At 47.3% G+C, this 15,980-nt stretch overlaps 1 protein-coding gene across 1 annotated transcript in view; it reads right to left on the reverse strand.

Moving 5' to 3' along the window:
- FERMT2 (FERM domain containing kindlin 2) overlaps positions 1-15,980 on the reverse strand; it is a 67,177-nt gene that overhangs the window by 19,373 nt on the left and 31,824 nt on the right. The window contains exons 4-5 of the mRNA XM_054161661.1: positions 5,252-5,386; positions 96-321 (exon numbers count right to left, since the gene is read on the reverse strand). Coding sequence (XP_054017636.1) covers positions 96-321; positions 5,252-5,386 — 361 coding nt within the window. The remainder of the gene's footprint in view (positions 1-95; positions 322-5,251; positions 5,387-15,980) is intronic.

Raw genomic sequence — 15,980 nt, forward strand, 5'->3', positions numbered from 1 at the left:
GGGAGAAGTCACGATGCTGCTCTCAAGATGCAATTTAAAAACAGGTAGTGATTGAAAAACAGGAGAGGAATGGAAAACCAAATTGTTCAACTCACCCTTGGTTGATTTTGGCTTTATCAAGCAGTGCCTGTGGCTTGTACATTTTTGCTAAGGACTCTGGGGAGGTGACAGGCTGGCTGACAGCCAGGATGCCTGGGTTCCCCTCTGACAAAGCACTGTCACCAAACCAGGCAGAGGTGGGCGACAGGGGACTGCCGTCGTGAGCGTCGTAGGTTGGTGTCATCGTTTTGCTGTACAGTCCTGGGCTGGAATAGATGTTTCCTACCAGTAAGAGGAATAAAAGCTGGGAGTTAGCTCAAAGCCAAGCCCTGCCTGCTCCCAACCAAGCCAGCTCAGACACAAACCTGAAGCCAGCAGATGAAAATCCTTCCCTTTGTTTGTAGTTTTTTACCACCTGTTTTTTTACTCCACAATGGGAAAAGACTGCACTGCTTGTTTTCCCATGAAAAAGCTGTCCCTCTCTCTCAGCTCTTCTCCAAGAGCAAAAGTGATGGAAAACTCATTCCAGCCCAAATCCATGGGAAAAGAGGCAGGTCTCCCACACCAGGAGACTCCTGCCTGCTGCATTTCAGCAGCACCTGGGACATGAGCAGCCCCCAACTTACCGGTGTTACCTGTTGTTTAAAGATTTTGGAAGTCAAAAGTTTTAGAGGAGCAGGAAAATAAACTAAGGGCACAGCCAAAGAGACCAGAGGCAGAGCGCAAAAGTCCTACTGAGGTGGAGCTCACCTTTGACGGGGCCGATGTAAAGAATATCGGTGCCTATGGAGAGGGAAAGAAAGGAGGGAAATGAGAAGGAGAAAGAAAGTCACTGGGAGGGTAGGAAAGGAGAGAAGCTGAAAATGAGCATTTTCAAAAGAAGGTAGAAAAGCAGAGGTGAGGTTGAACCACCCAAACACACAGTGTTTGCAGCAGTGCTGGTGGACTCTTGCAGGCAAAGCAACCGAAGTGACTCCACGGTTATCTGGTTGACGCCACACGGCCAGAAAAGCTTGCTGAGATGGCCAAACAACTCTGGAATTAATATGCTGAGCAAGTGGTGGGATTTGGTGCACAACTCATCCCAAAGCACACGTTATTCCCAGGCCTCTTGAAGCTTTACAGCTCAAACAGACTCAAATAAAACCCCTTTTAACACCACAATTTTAAACAAATGTGTGGATGTGGCGCTTTGGGACATGGTTGAATGGCCACGGTGGCCTTGGGTAAAAGGTTGGACTTGGTAGAATCATAGTGTCATGGAATCATACAATGTTAAAGGATGAAGGGACCAATTAGTCCAACCCCACTGTCAAAGCAGGATTACCTAGGCAGGTCAAACAGGAATGCATCCAGACCTTGGAAGTTGCTTCCAACTGAAACAATTCTATGAATCTACGGAGAGGAGAAAGTGGACCCAGCCTGGTACCTCATTGCCCCAAACAGCGGAGAACTAATACAGGGAAAGCTAAAGTAAGGGAGGTTCAACAGCTGTATGGTAATATCACAAACATCAAACAAGGTGCTCATCATAAATCTGTGTGTCAGTACCTAAAAGGACATCATAGAATTGGCTTGGATGGGAAAGACCTTTAAGGCCATCAAGTCCAACTGTTAAGCCAGCACTGTCCAGTTCACCACTAAACCATGTCCCTCAGCACCACATCTACAGGGCTTTTTTGAACACCTCCAGGGATAGGGACTTTACCTCTTCCCTGGGTAGCCTGGCCCAGACCTTGACTATCTTTTGGGGAAGAAATTATTCCTGATGTCCAACCTAAACCTTCCATGGCACAACTTGATTCCGTTTCCTCTTCTCCTATCCCTTGTTACTTTGAAGAGAACAAGCCTCACCTGGCTCCAACCTCCTTTCAAGGAGTTGTAGAGAGTGAAAAGGTTTCCCATCAGCCTCCTTTTCTCCAGACTAAACAACCTGACTTCCCTCAGCTCCTCCTCACCAAACTTGTTCTCCAGATCCTTCACCAGCTTTGTTGCCCTTCATTGGACCAGCTGCTCCAGTACTTCAATGTCCTTCTTGGAGTGAAGGGTCCTAAACTTAACCCAGTACTCAAGGTGTGGCCTCACCCTTGGTAAGAACAGGGGCTGAAGAACGTTATTCAGTGTTGAAAGCAAAACACGGCAGGGTCAACATGCCACAAGCAATCTTCTGTGCCGCCCCCTACTGCTGCCCTGAATCACCTCCTTGGGCCACCCTCTAGCTCCCCACTCTGAATGATCCCTCCTCCCTGAATGCCCAGGAAATGATAGAAAGCTGAGCTAGACATCTAGAAAAATCTAAGACACCAAAACAACAGAAACACCTTTCCAAACTCTCATTTTTTATCTCAAGGAGCAGTGGAAATGGTTTGAATCAGCAGCATCATACCATTGACAGTTAACATCTTGTTTTGGAAACTTAAAGTAATACAAACCAAGACTCTGAACTGCCTGACAGGATGGGAAATGCAAAGGAAAACTGCATCGAAATACAAAACCACCAGGATGCTTTTCATGCTCCTGCTAGTTTTGCTGGCATCCCAGTCTGGATTAATGACCTGGGAAACCTGTAAGAACTATGCATATCTGCCATCAAGACAGACCCAGCAAAACAGGCAGAAATGGTCAAGGGATGGAGATATCCACTCTTGCAAGGAAAAGACTGGGGGTGACTTGCCAGGTTCTTATACCAGGTACTTCTCTCTGGGAGGTGGACTCAATGATCCTTGTCATAGAATCATAGAATCAGTAAGGTTGGAAGAGACCTCAAAGATCATCAAGTCCAATCTGTCACCCAAGACCTCATGACTACTAAACCATGGCACCAAGTGCCACATCCAATCCCCTCTTGAACAACTCCAGGGATGGTGACTCCACCACCTCCCTGGGCAGCCCGTTCCAATGGCTATGGTCCATTCCAACTTGAGATATCTGATGATTTTAAAAGCAGGAGAAATGTGCTCTCCCCATGGACAATTCACAGAATCACAGAATGCATCAGGTTGGAAAGGACCCTCAGAAGTCATCTTGTCCAAAGCCCTGGTATGATCTCCAGTTCTAATGCTGATGGAGCAGACCAGTCCACCAGGAACTGGCTATAACCACCATCACCATCCATAAACTGCATGCCAAAAGATGCTCTTGCCTCCTCCCCATCCACCCTCTGCGCATGCCAACATCAACCTTCATGTGGCTCAGACAGACAGGACTGAGCATTCACTGGAACAACAAAGGAAAATCCCACTCCTTGCTCCAAATTGAGCAGGTTTTCCCACGGACATCCCCTAAGTTCCTCCACTGGAGTATCTGCTCCAGAGGACCAAAGTTTCCCCTCAGATGTTCTCCTCATCACCTTCTCCAAACATCCGAAACACCTCAGAAGAAGCTTCTCTTAAAAAACCTGCCAGAGGCAGGCAGTGACATGGAAAGTTCCAGTTGAAATAGCTGTAAGTTTGGCTAACTTGTAAACAAGTGAATACAGGTCTTCTAATGGAAAGTGTTGGGCAACATTTGCTGTGGGTGTATTGAGAGCTCTGCCTGCAGAGATTTAAATGGTTTCCATTGCCAGGTTCAGGATGCTCAGTGACAAAACACACCCCTCACACCTACAGGCACTGAAATCAGCAGATCCCCAAGTATTAACTCATTTTACAGAAGCATTCAGCACCCAAACTGATGTTGGAACAACTCTAGAAACACTTTGTTCAGATTAAAACCCAGGACTTTTAACTAATGGTACCTAAATGTGGCAGGCAGCTGCAGTAATTAAACCTGCAGCAGAAGTAATTTAATTCACAAGGAAAGCAAGATCAGCAAGAGAGTTCAAAGGGGCTTGCTGAAAGACCAATAAATAATTGAAATAAACCCCTTGCTTTGGTGTATGTTTCCCCCAAATCAGGCCAAGTGTTTCCTATTAATCTCATGGTGATGCCCTCCACGAACACTGACTTTTGTTAAGGCTAATTACGAGCTTTCAAGATGGAAATGCCAAATGAAAATGAAAATTGCTTGGAGCCTTGCCCAAAGCAGGGAACACTGCCTGAGCCAGGGTGGAACAAGACTAGCCCTGAAGTATTTTTACATAACTGAATGGAGAAAAAGTGAGACCAGAGCAAAAGGAAGAGCATTTCTTCTGTGCTGATGTTTTGCTGTGGACAACGTGGTGCAAATCACTCTGCCACAGCAGCTCCTCCATCGCCACCCTCACTCATGCCCTGCACACAGACAAGACCTTTCTGCTTGCAAGCCCAGAGCCCCCAGTGGCATTAACCACACCGACCTTCACTTGCACTTCAGTTAATTGAAAACCAATTAATACCATTTTACTGAATTCCAAGATACTCTCTTTAATTAAATCTGCCCTGCTACCCTCATTGCTGGAGTTAGAACCAAGACCTCTGGCAGGCAGACACGTCTCACCCGCCCAGCAGCACGCACGGCTGCGGCTTTCTCCTCAAGTCCGTTTGGGCTGAAGTGCTCCCACTAGACCGACTTTATGGTTTAAACTCCTGCCGTTTTCCTTCAAGCACCAGACCTCCAGAGGCTGAAGAACAGAGCCTAACCCCCCCTCTCCATTTTCAAACACCTCCCTGCATCAATTTTGCTTCCTGTGTTGAGAGACATTACCCCATCAGTGACATTACTCCGTCAAAGGCATTACTCCATAATGATGTTACTCCATCAGCAATTCTCTTACCAACCCTGCTCTAGTTCTTGAAGCCAAGCTGGCAAACTAACCCCCCCCCCCATCAAAAGGGGTATTTTTAGCCTTACAGTCCATAGCTACACCCATAACATACAGGAACATTAATGCAGCTAATAAAATTGGGCTATAAATAAGGCGAACATTGGTGCTGCCCAAAACACACCTGGAACTTGACATCAGGAACGATTTTCCATTTAACTCCACTCTTAACAGGATAAGAAAACCTCTCAGTAACACAATCTGAGTGTTAAAGTGCTCACACTTGGTTTCTGGTTTCTTTTATGGCGTTGCTCTGCTCCCCTGTATGCGTGACAGCTTCAGGCATGCATCTGTGCGACCGTGACCAAGTGCTGCAGCCCTGGATGATTTGTGGGTCTGTTTCTTGCACAGACCTTAATGAATTAGGCCAGAGCGATGCTGCTGTGTCATCTCCCACCTACCCCCACCCCCAGTTTTATTATCTGTTTGCCTCCTTGCAAGCTCATCCTCATAAAGCAAGCCCCAGCTCACCAGACCCTGGTGTGATCAGCGGACCCTCCAGCTCGAAGGCATCATCTTCACATTGATCATCCAATTTCTTCTTTTTTTTCTTTGATGGATCTCTGGGTTTCCTCAAAAGGGAAAGTTCTTCTGGATGCCTGATGTCTGGGGAGAAAATGGATCACTTTTACAAAGGCAGGATTGGAAAAAAAGTGTGTGGGGGAAGAGACCGTTCTTCCTTTAGAATCACAGAATCGCTTAGGCTGGAAAAGAACATTAACATCACAAAGTCCAAACATTAACTTTGCACTGCCAAGTCACCACTAAACCATGTCCCACAGCAGCATGGCTTTTAAATCCTTCCAGTGATGGTGACACTACTACCTCCCTGGGTAGCCTGTTCCAGGACTTGACAACCCTTTCAGGGAAGAGATGTTCCCCAGTGTCCAACCTAAACCTTCCCTGGTGCAACCTGAGGCTGTTTTCTTTTGCTCCCTCACTTGCCACTTGGGAGAAGAGACTGTCCCCCACCTGGCTCCAACCTCCTTTCAGGGAGTTTTAGAGAATGAGGTTTCCCCTCAGCCTTCTTTTCTCCAGACTAAACAATCTCAGTTCCCTCAGCTGCTCCTCACCAGAGCTGTTCTCTAGACCCTTCACCAGCTTCATTGCCCTTCACTGGACCCACTCCAGCACCCAATGTCTTTCTTGGAGCGAGTGGCCCAAAATTGAACCCAGTATTCAAGGTGCAAACAACATCCACCAACATACATTATCTCCTTTGGCTGATTCTCCTTCTCTGCAACAGTTAAAAATCAAGCTGAGAACATTTTCCTTGCCAGCCTGTTGGCAACAAGCACTGTCCTTGGCTGGAGAGTTAGGACAGAATTCAGGTGAAATGTAGAATTTCCCAGGCACAGCCATTCAAATGCAAATCCAAGCACTGCTAGACCCTGTGACAGAGCCTAGAAACACTCCCACTCATCCATGAATATATATATATATAAATAAATATATTATATATATTAATCAGCAGGTAAACTCCAATTTAGGCACCTAAGCAACAGCCCAGGTGCTCTCACTTCCACAGAAGCAATCCCAGAACCCAGCCATTCATTTACAGATCAGACTGGAAATTTTAGAGCCTATACTTAAGGCATCCACTTTTTAAAGAGATCTTACCCAACTTGTTTCCTTTTCACAGCAAAACTCTCCCATTTCCCTGACCAGAAGCAGCCTGAATGATTTTAAAGCTGTGTTATTCAACGTGAAGACTATCCCAGTGTGTTTGTGTTTTAAACCATGGCACTACAGGGGAGGGCTAATAAAAAAGATTTTAAGGGCCATTTCCCACAAAGGTGGTATTTTGGGTTTGCTGCCTGCTGCAATTGCTTCCAAGTGGGATGGAGCTTTCTGGGAAACTACTGAAGGACCAGAGGGAAGACAGGAGTCCCTCATCAGATCTGTAAAAAACAAGAGGGGAGAAAAAACCCCTCCATTTCTGTCACAGAATCACAGGGATTGGTAGGGATTGGAGGGGACCCTTGGAGATTACCCAGTCCAACCCCCTTGCTAAAGCAGGCTCACCCATAGCAGGCTGCCCAGGATAACAAAGTCCATGTGGGTTTGGAATCTCTCCACAGAAGGAGACTCCACAACCTCTCTGGGCAGCCTGCTCCAGGGCTCCAGCACCCTCACAGCAAAGAATTTTTTCGTCCTGTTCAGATGGAAACTCCTGGGTTCCAGTTTGTGCCCACTGCCCCTTGTCCTGTCAATGGGCACAAATGAGAAGACTCTGGCCACATCTTCTTGCTGAGTATTGAGAAGATCATAGAATCACAGAATTGCTAGGGTTGGAAGGGACCTCAAGGATCATCTAGTCCCAACCCCCCTGCCGTGGGCAGGGACACCTCACACTAGATCAGGTTGCCCAGAGCTACCTCTAGCCTGGCCTTTAGAACCTCCAGGGATGAGGCTTCCACAATCTCCCTGGACAACCTGTTCCAGTGTCTCACCACCCTCAGGAGGAAGAATTTCTCCCTAGCATCCAATCTAAATCTACCTATTTCTATTTTTTACCTATTCCCCCTAGTCCTATCACTCCCTGACACCCTAAAAAGTCCCTCCCCAGCTTTCTTGTAGGCCCCCTTAAGGTGGGGGGCCACAATTGTGGAACTGGAAGGCCACAATTAGGTCTCCTTGGAGCCTTCTCTTCTCCAGACAGAACAGCCCCAACTCTCTCAGTCTGTCCTCATAGGAGAGGTGCTTCAGCCCTCTGATCATCCTCACGGCCCTTCTCTGGACATGTTGCAGCACATTCAGATCCTTCCTGCAATAAGGGCTCCAGAGCTGGATTCAGTGCTCCAGGTGGGGTCTCACCAGAGCGGAGTAGAGGGGGACAATCACCTCCCTCGACCTGCTGGCTGTGCTTCTCTTGCTGCAGCCCAGGATGTGGTTGGCTTTCTGGACTGCAAGTGCCCACTGGTGGCTCATGTTGAGCTTCTCATCCACCAGCACCCCCCCAAGTCCTTTTCTTCAGGGCTTCTCAGTTTGCTCTTCCGCTCTCCAGAGAAGGAGAATCCACAGCCTCCCTGGGCAGCCTGGTCCAGGGCTCCAGCACCCTCACAGGAAAGAAGTTTTTCCTTTTCCTGTCCTCAGCTGATACGTGGGAACTGACCTGGAAAAGCATTTAGCTGGGCACAAAGCCATCCTACTGCAATGACGAAAGGCTGCAAAATAGATTGGAGAGCTCTGAAATACAGCTTGTGTTGGAAAAAAGGAGATTATGGGTCATGCTTGAGCCTGGAAGGAAGAGTTCTGGAGTTCTCCTCTGCAGCTGGCTGTCCATGTTCAAGCCTCTCTGTTATTCTTAGCCTTTTTTTTTTTGGCACATGTGACCCCAAAATGCTCAGCTGCTTTTGGGATGCCCTAAGGAAAGAAGCCCCTGGTTGTGTCCTCACTGAGGCCTGAAGCTGTAGCTGCAAGGGCAACCAAGAAATAGAGGACAGGAGCTGGAAGCACTGAAGCCAGGCTGCATTTTCCAACCTGCACAAGACATTTAAAATTATTGAATAATAATTATTATACTAATGAGGAGAGGTTACAGGGCCCATATCTCACCACCATACTGGCAGCAGCAGGTGGGTACACTCCCAGGTGTGGAAAAATAATTACTCCTGGGATTTGGTCTCCAGCATGTGACCCAAGCAGGACACATCCCCACAGCAGAACTTCTGGGGTTTAATTTATTAAAGCCTGAAGTCCTTGACAGGTCACATCCCTGGGCTTCGATCCCCTGTCTGCAGACACAGTGAGCATCCTGGGGTCAGCACATGAACTGTCCCCTCCTGGGAGAGGACATGGTGACAACCTTCCTACATCCTGTTCTAAGCAACCTGTGTTTTTCCCTTTTTTCTGTTATTTTTCTGGACTCAGTGATCTTCAGAGGTCCCTTCCAACTCCCACTATTCTGTGATTCTGGAATTATTGTGCTAAACTCCATTCCTGCACCCACTAACCCACAGTCAGTTTCACCATCCAACTTGTTGACCATTTCTAGCAATAAATATCTCCCATGTGAATCCAGATAGATCCTCATGTTCTAATTTATCACAGCCAGCTTACCTCATGAAGAAAAAATCTGCTGGGACAACCAGGGTCATACAAAAGGGACAACAAGCAGCACAGCCTAAAATGAGGAGTTCCCCTGGTATTTTGCTAGAGAGGTTTATACTCTGCTGTTTATTTATGGTGCATTAGCAACTGATACAACCTCTCAGCTGAAACCATTCAGAGAGGCCAAGAGAAGGGCTCTGGGCCAAGCTCAGCTCCTGAAAGCAATCTTTTGGAGACAGCCCAACGTTTGACCATCTGATTTCAAAGCCACTTTTTATAGTCCCTCAGTTGTTCGTGACGCTGTCGTCAGATTACAAAGGAAACAGGCAAGTTTTGGGCAGCTGCTTCAAAACAGAGTTTGGCTGCAGGGCAGGGCAAAGGCAGTGGCATCCCTGTGATGCTGGAACATCCCTGTGATGCTGGAACATCTCTGCTTCCCTGCAGCCATGCACATGTCCCCACATCTCTTCTGCTGGATGAAGCATCAACACCAAGACTTTACCAAACCATGTGAAGGGTACAGAGGAAACTAAAAAATGAAGCCCACTAGGCTAAAAAAAAAAGCAGAGAGCAGGAAAGCAGCAAGAGAGCAAGGGCAATTTCATTTCCCACCCCAGGATTAAAAGAAGAAAGCAACTTTGCATGCTTCAACCTTTCAGTAAACTGCTGGTGGAAAAGATGTTTGCTGTTGTTTATGATTAATAAGTGTACAAAGGGTCTTGAAGTGTGTTTTGAATGGAGTCAAGCTTGGCAAACATGGTGTTTCATTCCTGTAGCCAAAGCAGAGCCTGTCTTGGGGTGTAAGGGCTTACAGATGGTAGGACTGCAGCTAATTGGAAGCTGGGACAAGAAATTGCTCCAGAAACCCAGTGCCTGTTTTCTGGCTGTAAGAGCAAGTGAAAGATCCCTAAAGTATCCAAGTGGTATAGAAAAACTGAAGTCTATTATCTAGATTTGGGATTTTTACTAAGTTCCACTGGATCTGGAAGAACTCATCTGCTGGAGCTCTTTATCTAGTGGTAAAACATCTACCCAGGGTTTGACTTCAGCCAAGGGCTTGTTGTGATAGCATGACAGTGAACGGATTGAAGCTTGAGAAGGGTAGACTTAGACTGGGTATTAGAAAGAAATTCTTTAGAGTGAGGGTGGTGAAACATAGGGACAGGATGCCCAGGGATGGTCCCTCCCTGGAGGTGTTCAAGGCCAGGCTGGAGGAGGCCTTGAGCAAGCTGGTCTAGTGGAAGGTGTCCCTGCCCATGGCAGGGGGTTTTGAACAAGATGATCATTAAGGTGCCTTCTAACCCAAACCATTCTATGATTCTCTGATTGCCACTACAAATTATCCATTAACTACTTCATCCACATTTTCTTCACTGAAAGGGTTTTTCTTCACTGAAAGAGTTATCAAACATTGGAATGGCCAGCCCAGGGCAGTGGAGGAGTTGCCATCTCTGGAGGAGTTTAAACAGCGTGTGGACCTGGCGCTTAGGGACACAGTTTAGTGCTGATCTTGAAGTGCTGGGTTGAAGGTTGGATTGGATGATCTTGAAGGTCTCTTCCAACCAAAGATATTCTGTGATTCTGTGAAGGCAAGCTGCTCCTGCTGAAGGTCACTTTGAAGGAAAATGGGTCAGTGAAATGTGGGTGGATCAGGATAAGTGACCTGAACAAGGCTAATGTGTTGACTCTTTAATTGATGCATTGGTGAGGGCTGTGTTTGCTTTCAAGCAGACTTCTTGTCTGTACACATGAGACAGATGGCACTGGCAACATCTACCAGAAACTGCTGCAAATGATCCTTCCAGCATTTTATTTCTATTCACTGTGTGGGTGCATGAAAACACAGCTACCCAGCCTCTTACTTGGCGCCCCTGGCATTGCTGGTGGCAGCAGCCACCGGCAGAAGCCATCTGCAACAACATGCAGCATGCTCCATATGGAGGCTAGAGTGCTGCACAAAATCTGGTCCAAACCCATTTCTCAGCTGGATTAGAGCAGAAACCCTTTGACATCTCCTCCAGCCCACGCTGGGCCAGCTGCAGCCGAGCTGTAAGGCTGCTGCAGCTCCATGTGCACGTCCAAGCAGAAGGGCTTCGTCAAACTTAAGGCATTTGTTGCTCAGAGAAGTGGCAGAAGCCTCATCCCTGGAACCATTCCAGGTCAGGTTGGACGGGGCTCTGAGCAACCTGATCCAGTTGAAGATGTCCCTGCTGACTGCAGGGGGGTTGGATTAGATGACCTTTAAAGGTCCCTTTCAACCCAACGTATTCCATGATTTTATCAAGTGAGGGAAATGCCCTTTGGCAAGAGGACCAGACACAAGGATTTCATGGGAGGCATTTCAAAAACGCGACCAGGAAGGCGGCTGTTGACCTCCAAGAGAAATTTTTCCAGCTGTTGGATGGAGCTATTTTACTCCCTACACGATCTTTTCCATCTGCCAGCAAGAGCCTGCTTGGGCCTGTGCTGTCTCTGTCTGAAGACAAATCCATGGCCTTTTTTTCCCCCTATGTAATCCCTCATTTCTCGTCCAGCCCCTACATAGCTCACTCAGCCCAGCTGTGCCCATTTATCTCCCACACAGAGACAAAAAACAGAGCTGGGATGAAATCCTTTTTCACAGGACACCACATTGAGTGCTCCGAGAAAAGTGGCTTTACAGAAAACTATCTGCCTTGCAGGGTATAAAATTCACAATTCAAGCTCCTTCGCACTAAATCCACCAAGTAAATTGTGCAGCTGCTGCTACTTTAACCACCAAGGTGTGCTGTCATAGGAAAGCAGTTGTGGTCAGAAATGGGACCAAAATCCACATGTCTTGGCATGGAAACAGAGATTCAAAAGTGGTAGGGTTGGAAGGGACCCCTGGAGACCATCCAGTCCAACCCCCCCCGCTAAAGCAGGGTCACCCACAACAGGCTGCCTGGGATCACAAAGTCCAGGTGGGTTTGGAATCTCTCCACAGGAGACTCTACAACCTCTCTGAGCAGCCTGCTCCAGAGCTCCAGCAACTTCACACCAAAGAAGTTTTTCCTCCTGTTCAGATGGAACTTCCTAGGTTCCAGTTTGTGCCCCTAGTCCTGTCACTGGGCACCACTGGAAAGAGTCTGCTCCTATTTTCTTTGTAAATATTACTAAGATCCCTGACATACACAACACAGCATCATCAACTGGAAGGGCTGGGTAGGGACCTTCTTCCCTCAAAATAAAAATGATAGGAAATCACAGTAATTTGAATATTCAGTTTTGACAGATAAGGAGAATTGATGTTCCAAAGAACGTCTCCCAGTACCCATTTTTCCACCTAACTGCTGGCTGTGTAAGATGAAGAAATTCCCCTCAGGTCCTCGTTTTTTAGTTCCCCAGAGGCTGGTTGGCCTTGTTAGCTCTGGAAGCATAACACCTCCATTATTTCACTTGTAGCACAGACAAAACTTAGGGGAAATCCTCTCTTTAGTGCTGATCCAGTCACACTCCATCAGGAAATGTGTTTTGAAGTGGGACATCTCTGCACTGGATCACGTCTGTCTTGAAGCAATGACTCATAAAAATTACAGCCTTTGAGCATGGCCATGATGCCTTTTAGGAAAAAGAGACCTCAAACCATGTTTCTCTCCCATTTCAGCCTTTAAGAACATAAAATTAGGGTTTTTTGTCTTCAGAATGAGTCAATCCAGTGGCTCGTGTTTCCTGACGTTACAGGATTCCTGAGTTTACAGAATGAAGCATCCAACTTATCTTCAACATAAATTCACTCAAGATAAAGTTTTGCAAAACAGACCAGAGGCAAAAAACCCCCTCCACCACAAACCCAACCTACCCACCAAGGATTCTGTAACTTTTCAAGTGCCTGGAGATAAGAGCGTGGCTGTATCGAAGGCTGGGCAGTGTCGGGCGGCGGAGCAGCTCCTCACTCCCCTAGTGTACTGGGCTCATACATTCAGAACATTTTATTATATGTTCTTCAGCTGCCTGAGTGCTTAAATATTTATTTGGGCAAAAGCCAAGTTCTCCACTTGCTGCCTCAGGCCGTGCAGTTATGTCAGGACATCCCATAAAAGCCTCCTAAGATGCTTGAATGCCACAGTCTGTGGGCTGACTGTGGCAGAGGTTTTGCCAAAAAGAGTAGATTTAGATAGGATATCACAGAATCACCGAGTATTAGGGGGTGGAAGGGACATCAAAATATCATCTAGTCCAACTGCCCTGGCAGAGCAAGATCACCTAGAGTAGGTCATACAGAACACATCCAGGCAGGTTTGGAATCTCTCCACAGAAAGAGACTCCACAACCTCTCTGGGGAGCCTGCTCCAGGGCTCCGACACCCCCAGGGCCAAAAAGCTTGTACTTATGTTCACACAGAACCTCCTATGCTCCAGCTTGCTTAGAAAGAAATTCTTTACAGTGAGGGTGGTGAGACACTGGAACAGGTTGCTCAGGGAGGTTGTGGATGCCCCAAAGCATCAAGGCCAGGTTGGATGAAGCCTTGAGCAACCTGGTCCAGTGGAAGGTGTGGAAGGGGGCTGGAACTAAATGATCTTTAAGGTCCTTTCCAACCTAAACCGTTCTATGATTCTATGAAATTCAGTGTGGAAAACAGGAGTGATTTGTTGACTTGCCACCACAGTAGCAAACTCCAAAACCACCTGAAAGCTGAGGGCAGTGGAGTTTGCAGTGACACAATTTATTTTCCCTATTATCAGCTGATAGAACAAGAGGAAATGGCCTGAAATTGTGCGGGGGAGGTTTAGGATGAACATCAGGAAACACTGCCTTCCTGACATAGTGGTCAGACATTGGAACAGGCTGCCCAGGGAAGTGGAGGTGTTCAAGAAATATGTGGACCTTACACTTTGGGACTTGGTTTCATGGCCATGGTGGTGTTAGGTTGATGGTTGGATTTGATGTTCCTTGTGTCCAACCTAAACCTCCCCTGGTCTAACCTGAGGCCATTTCCTCTTATTGCATCACTTGTAAACTTGGGAAAAGAGGCTGACCCCAACCTTGCTCCACCTTGCTTTCAGGGAAGCTGCAGAAAGCAGAAAGTCTGCCCTCAGCCTCTTTTACTCCAGGCTGAGCAACCTCAGGTCCCTCAGCTGCTCCTCAGAAGACTTGTGCTCTGTATTCTTCACCATGTGTTAGACCTTCTAATATATCAGATGTGGTGTCGTATTTTTCATACGGTCACAGTTGTCTTAGGTTGAAGGTTCAACTTGATGATCTTGGAAGTCTTTTCCAACCAAAACAATTCTATGATTCTTTGTTTGCTGCTTGCAAATGCTGTCTGTGTGAGTGCTACCCAGAGCCAAACCCAGGGAAGGACCCAGGATGAGGAGGAGGCAGACCAGATGAAGGCTAATAAAAAGGGCTGCTGGATGGACAGACAGAGACAGCAAATGCTGAATGTCTGGATGTTTTTTTCTGTAAGCAGGATGAAACCCCCACATTCCAGTTACTGAGGTGCCTCTCAGAGCACAGACAGCACTTCTGAGTCTTGCCACTGAAGTGTCTGAACTCAATTAAATAAAGCACCACCACCAAAAGAACAAGAATCCACTTACATCCTCAGCCTCGCACCATAAAGAGCAATCAGAATCATCTTCAGGAAGGCAGCAGCAACAGCTTTGCCAACATCTCCTAATGTCTTCAGGATGGAAGTCTATTTAAAGGGTCTCTGTCAACAGCACAGTAAGGATGAAAAAATTCACTGACTCACACAGTGACATACAACCTGATGTTACTCGACAGGCAGAGCAGGGACCGGGGGGAGGGAAAAAAAGGAGAAGACTTTCTTCCATTTTGGTCACTTTGCAATTAAACCTCACTGCTTCCTTTTTGCCGGTGTCTGGTGCTGGTCTGGATCCTACGCAACAGCAGCAGCCCAGCACAGCCAAGGGATAAAAGAGGAGAAGAGCAAAATGCAGAAGTTGGCAGCAGAGCACTTGGGCCTCACCATTTCAAAAAGCTGAGTACATTGCAATTTGGCCGACGCTCTAAATGGTAAGATTTCCTTCCACACCCATCCCCTAGACATATTTAGAAATAGCTGTGCTACTGCCAAACCCCTCTGCTCGTGGCAGCAAACCCTTCCCTGGTATTTCACCCACTCTGTCTCCATGCCAGGATGTCAATGCTGTCTCCAAGCATCTTCACAGTGCTACTGATTAACCAGAGACCGTCACGAGATGCTGGTGTTGCCCCCTAGTACCCCCTGAGACACTCACATCTATCTACCATTTCAGCTCCAGTCTTAAGAAGAAGGACTTGGGGGTGCCAGTTGATGACAAACTCAACATGAGCCAGCAATGGCCACTCGCAGCCCAGAAGGCCAACTGTGTCCTGGGCTGCATCAAGACAACTGTGACCAGCAGGAGGAGAGAGGTGATTCTGCCCCTCTGCTCTGCACCTGTGAGACCACACCTGGAGTACTGCATCCACTTCTGGTGCCCCCAACACATGAAGGACATAGAACTGCTAGAGTGGGTCCAGAGGAGGCCATAAAGATAATCAGAGGGCTGGAGCACCTTCCCTGTGGGGCTGCAATAGTTGGGGCCCTTCAGCCTGGAGAAGAGAAGGCTCCATGGAGACTTTATAGCAGCCTTCCAGTACCTGAGAGGGCCCTACAAGAAAGCTGGGGAGGGAGTTTTTACAAGGGCTTGTTGTGATAGGATGAGGGAGTGGATTGAAGCTGGAGGAGGGTAGATTTAGACTGAATATCAGGAAGAAATTCTTTACACTGAGGATGGAGAGACACTGGGACAGGTTGCACAAGGAGGTTGTAGATGCCCCCTTCCTGGAGATGTTCAAGGCCAGGTTTGATGAGGTGTCCCTGCCCAGGGCAGTGGGGCTGGAACTAGCTGATTTTTAAGATCCCTCCCAGCCCAAACCATTGGATGATGATGATGATAACTAAAGGGAAAATGCTACTTCATCTGTCAGCAGGGTGTGAAGGAAGGAAAAAAAAAAAAAAAAGGTTTGAAGAGGTTCTCAGTGGTGAGGATTAACTCCAGACAGTTTTGCCCCCATGCCAGGGTTGCCACTCTGTGTGCTAACAGAGCATGGGCAGAGCCCTGGGAACTCTGCACATCTCAGAGTACCAAAAAGTTTCAGTTTTGCAAGGAAAAAACCCAACAAAACAAAACACAAC

This window comes from Dryobates pubescens, chromosome 5 (genome assembly GCF_014839835.1).
Source record: "Dryobates pubescens isolate bDryPub1 chromosome 5, bDryPub1.pri, whole genome shotgun sequence".
Classification (NCBI taxonomy): domain Eukaryota; kingdom Metazoa; phylum Chordata; class Aves; order Piciformes; family Picidae; genus Dryobates; species Dryobates pubescens.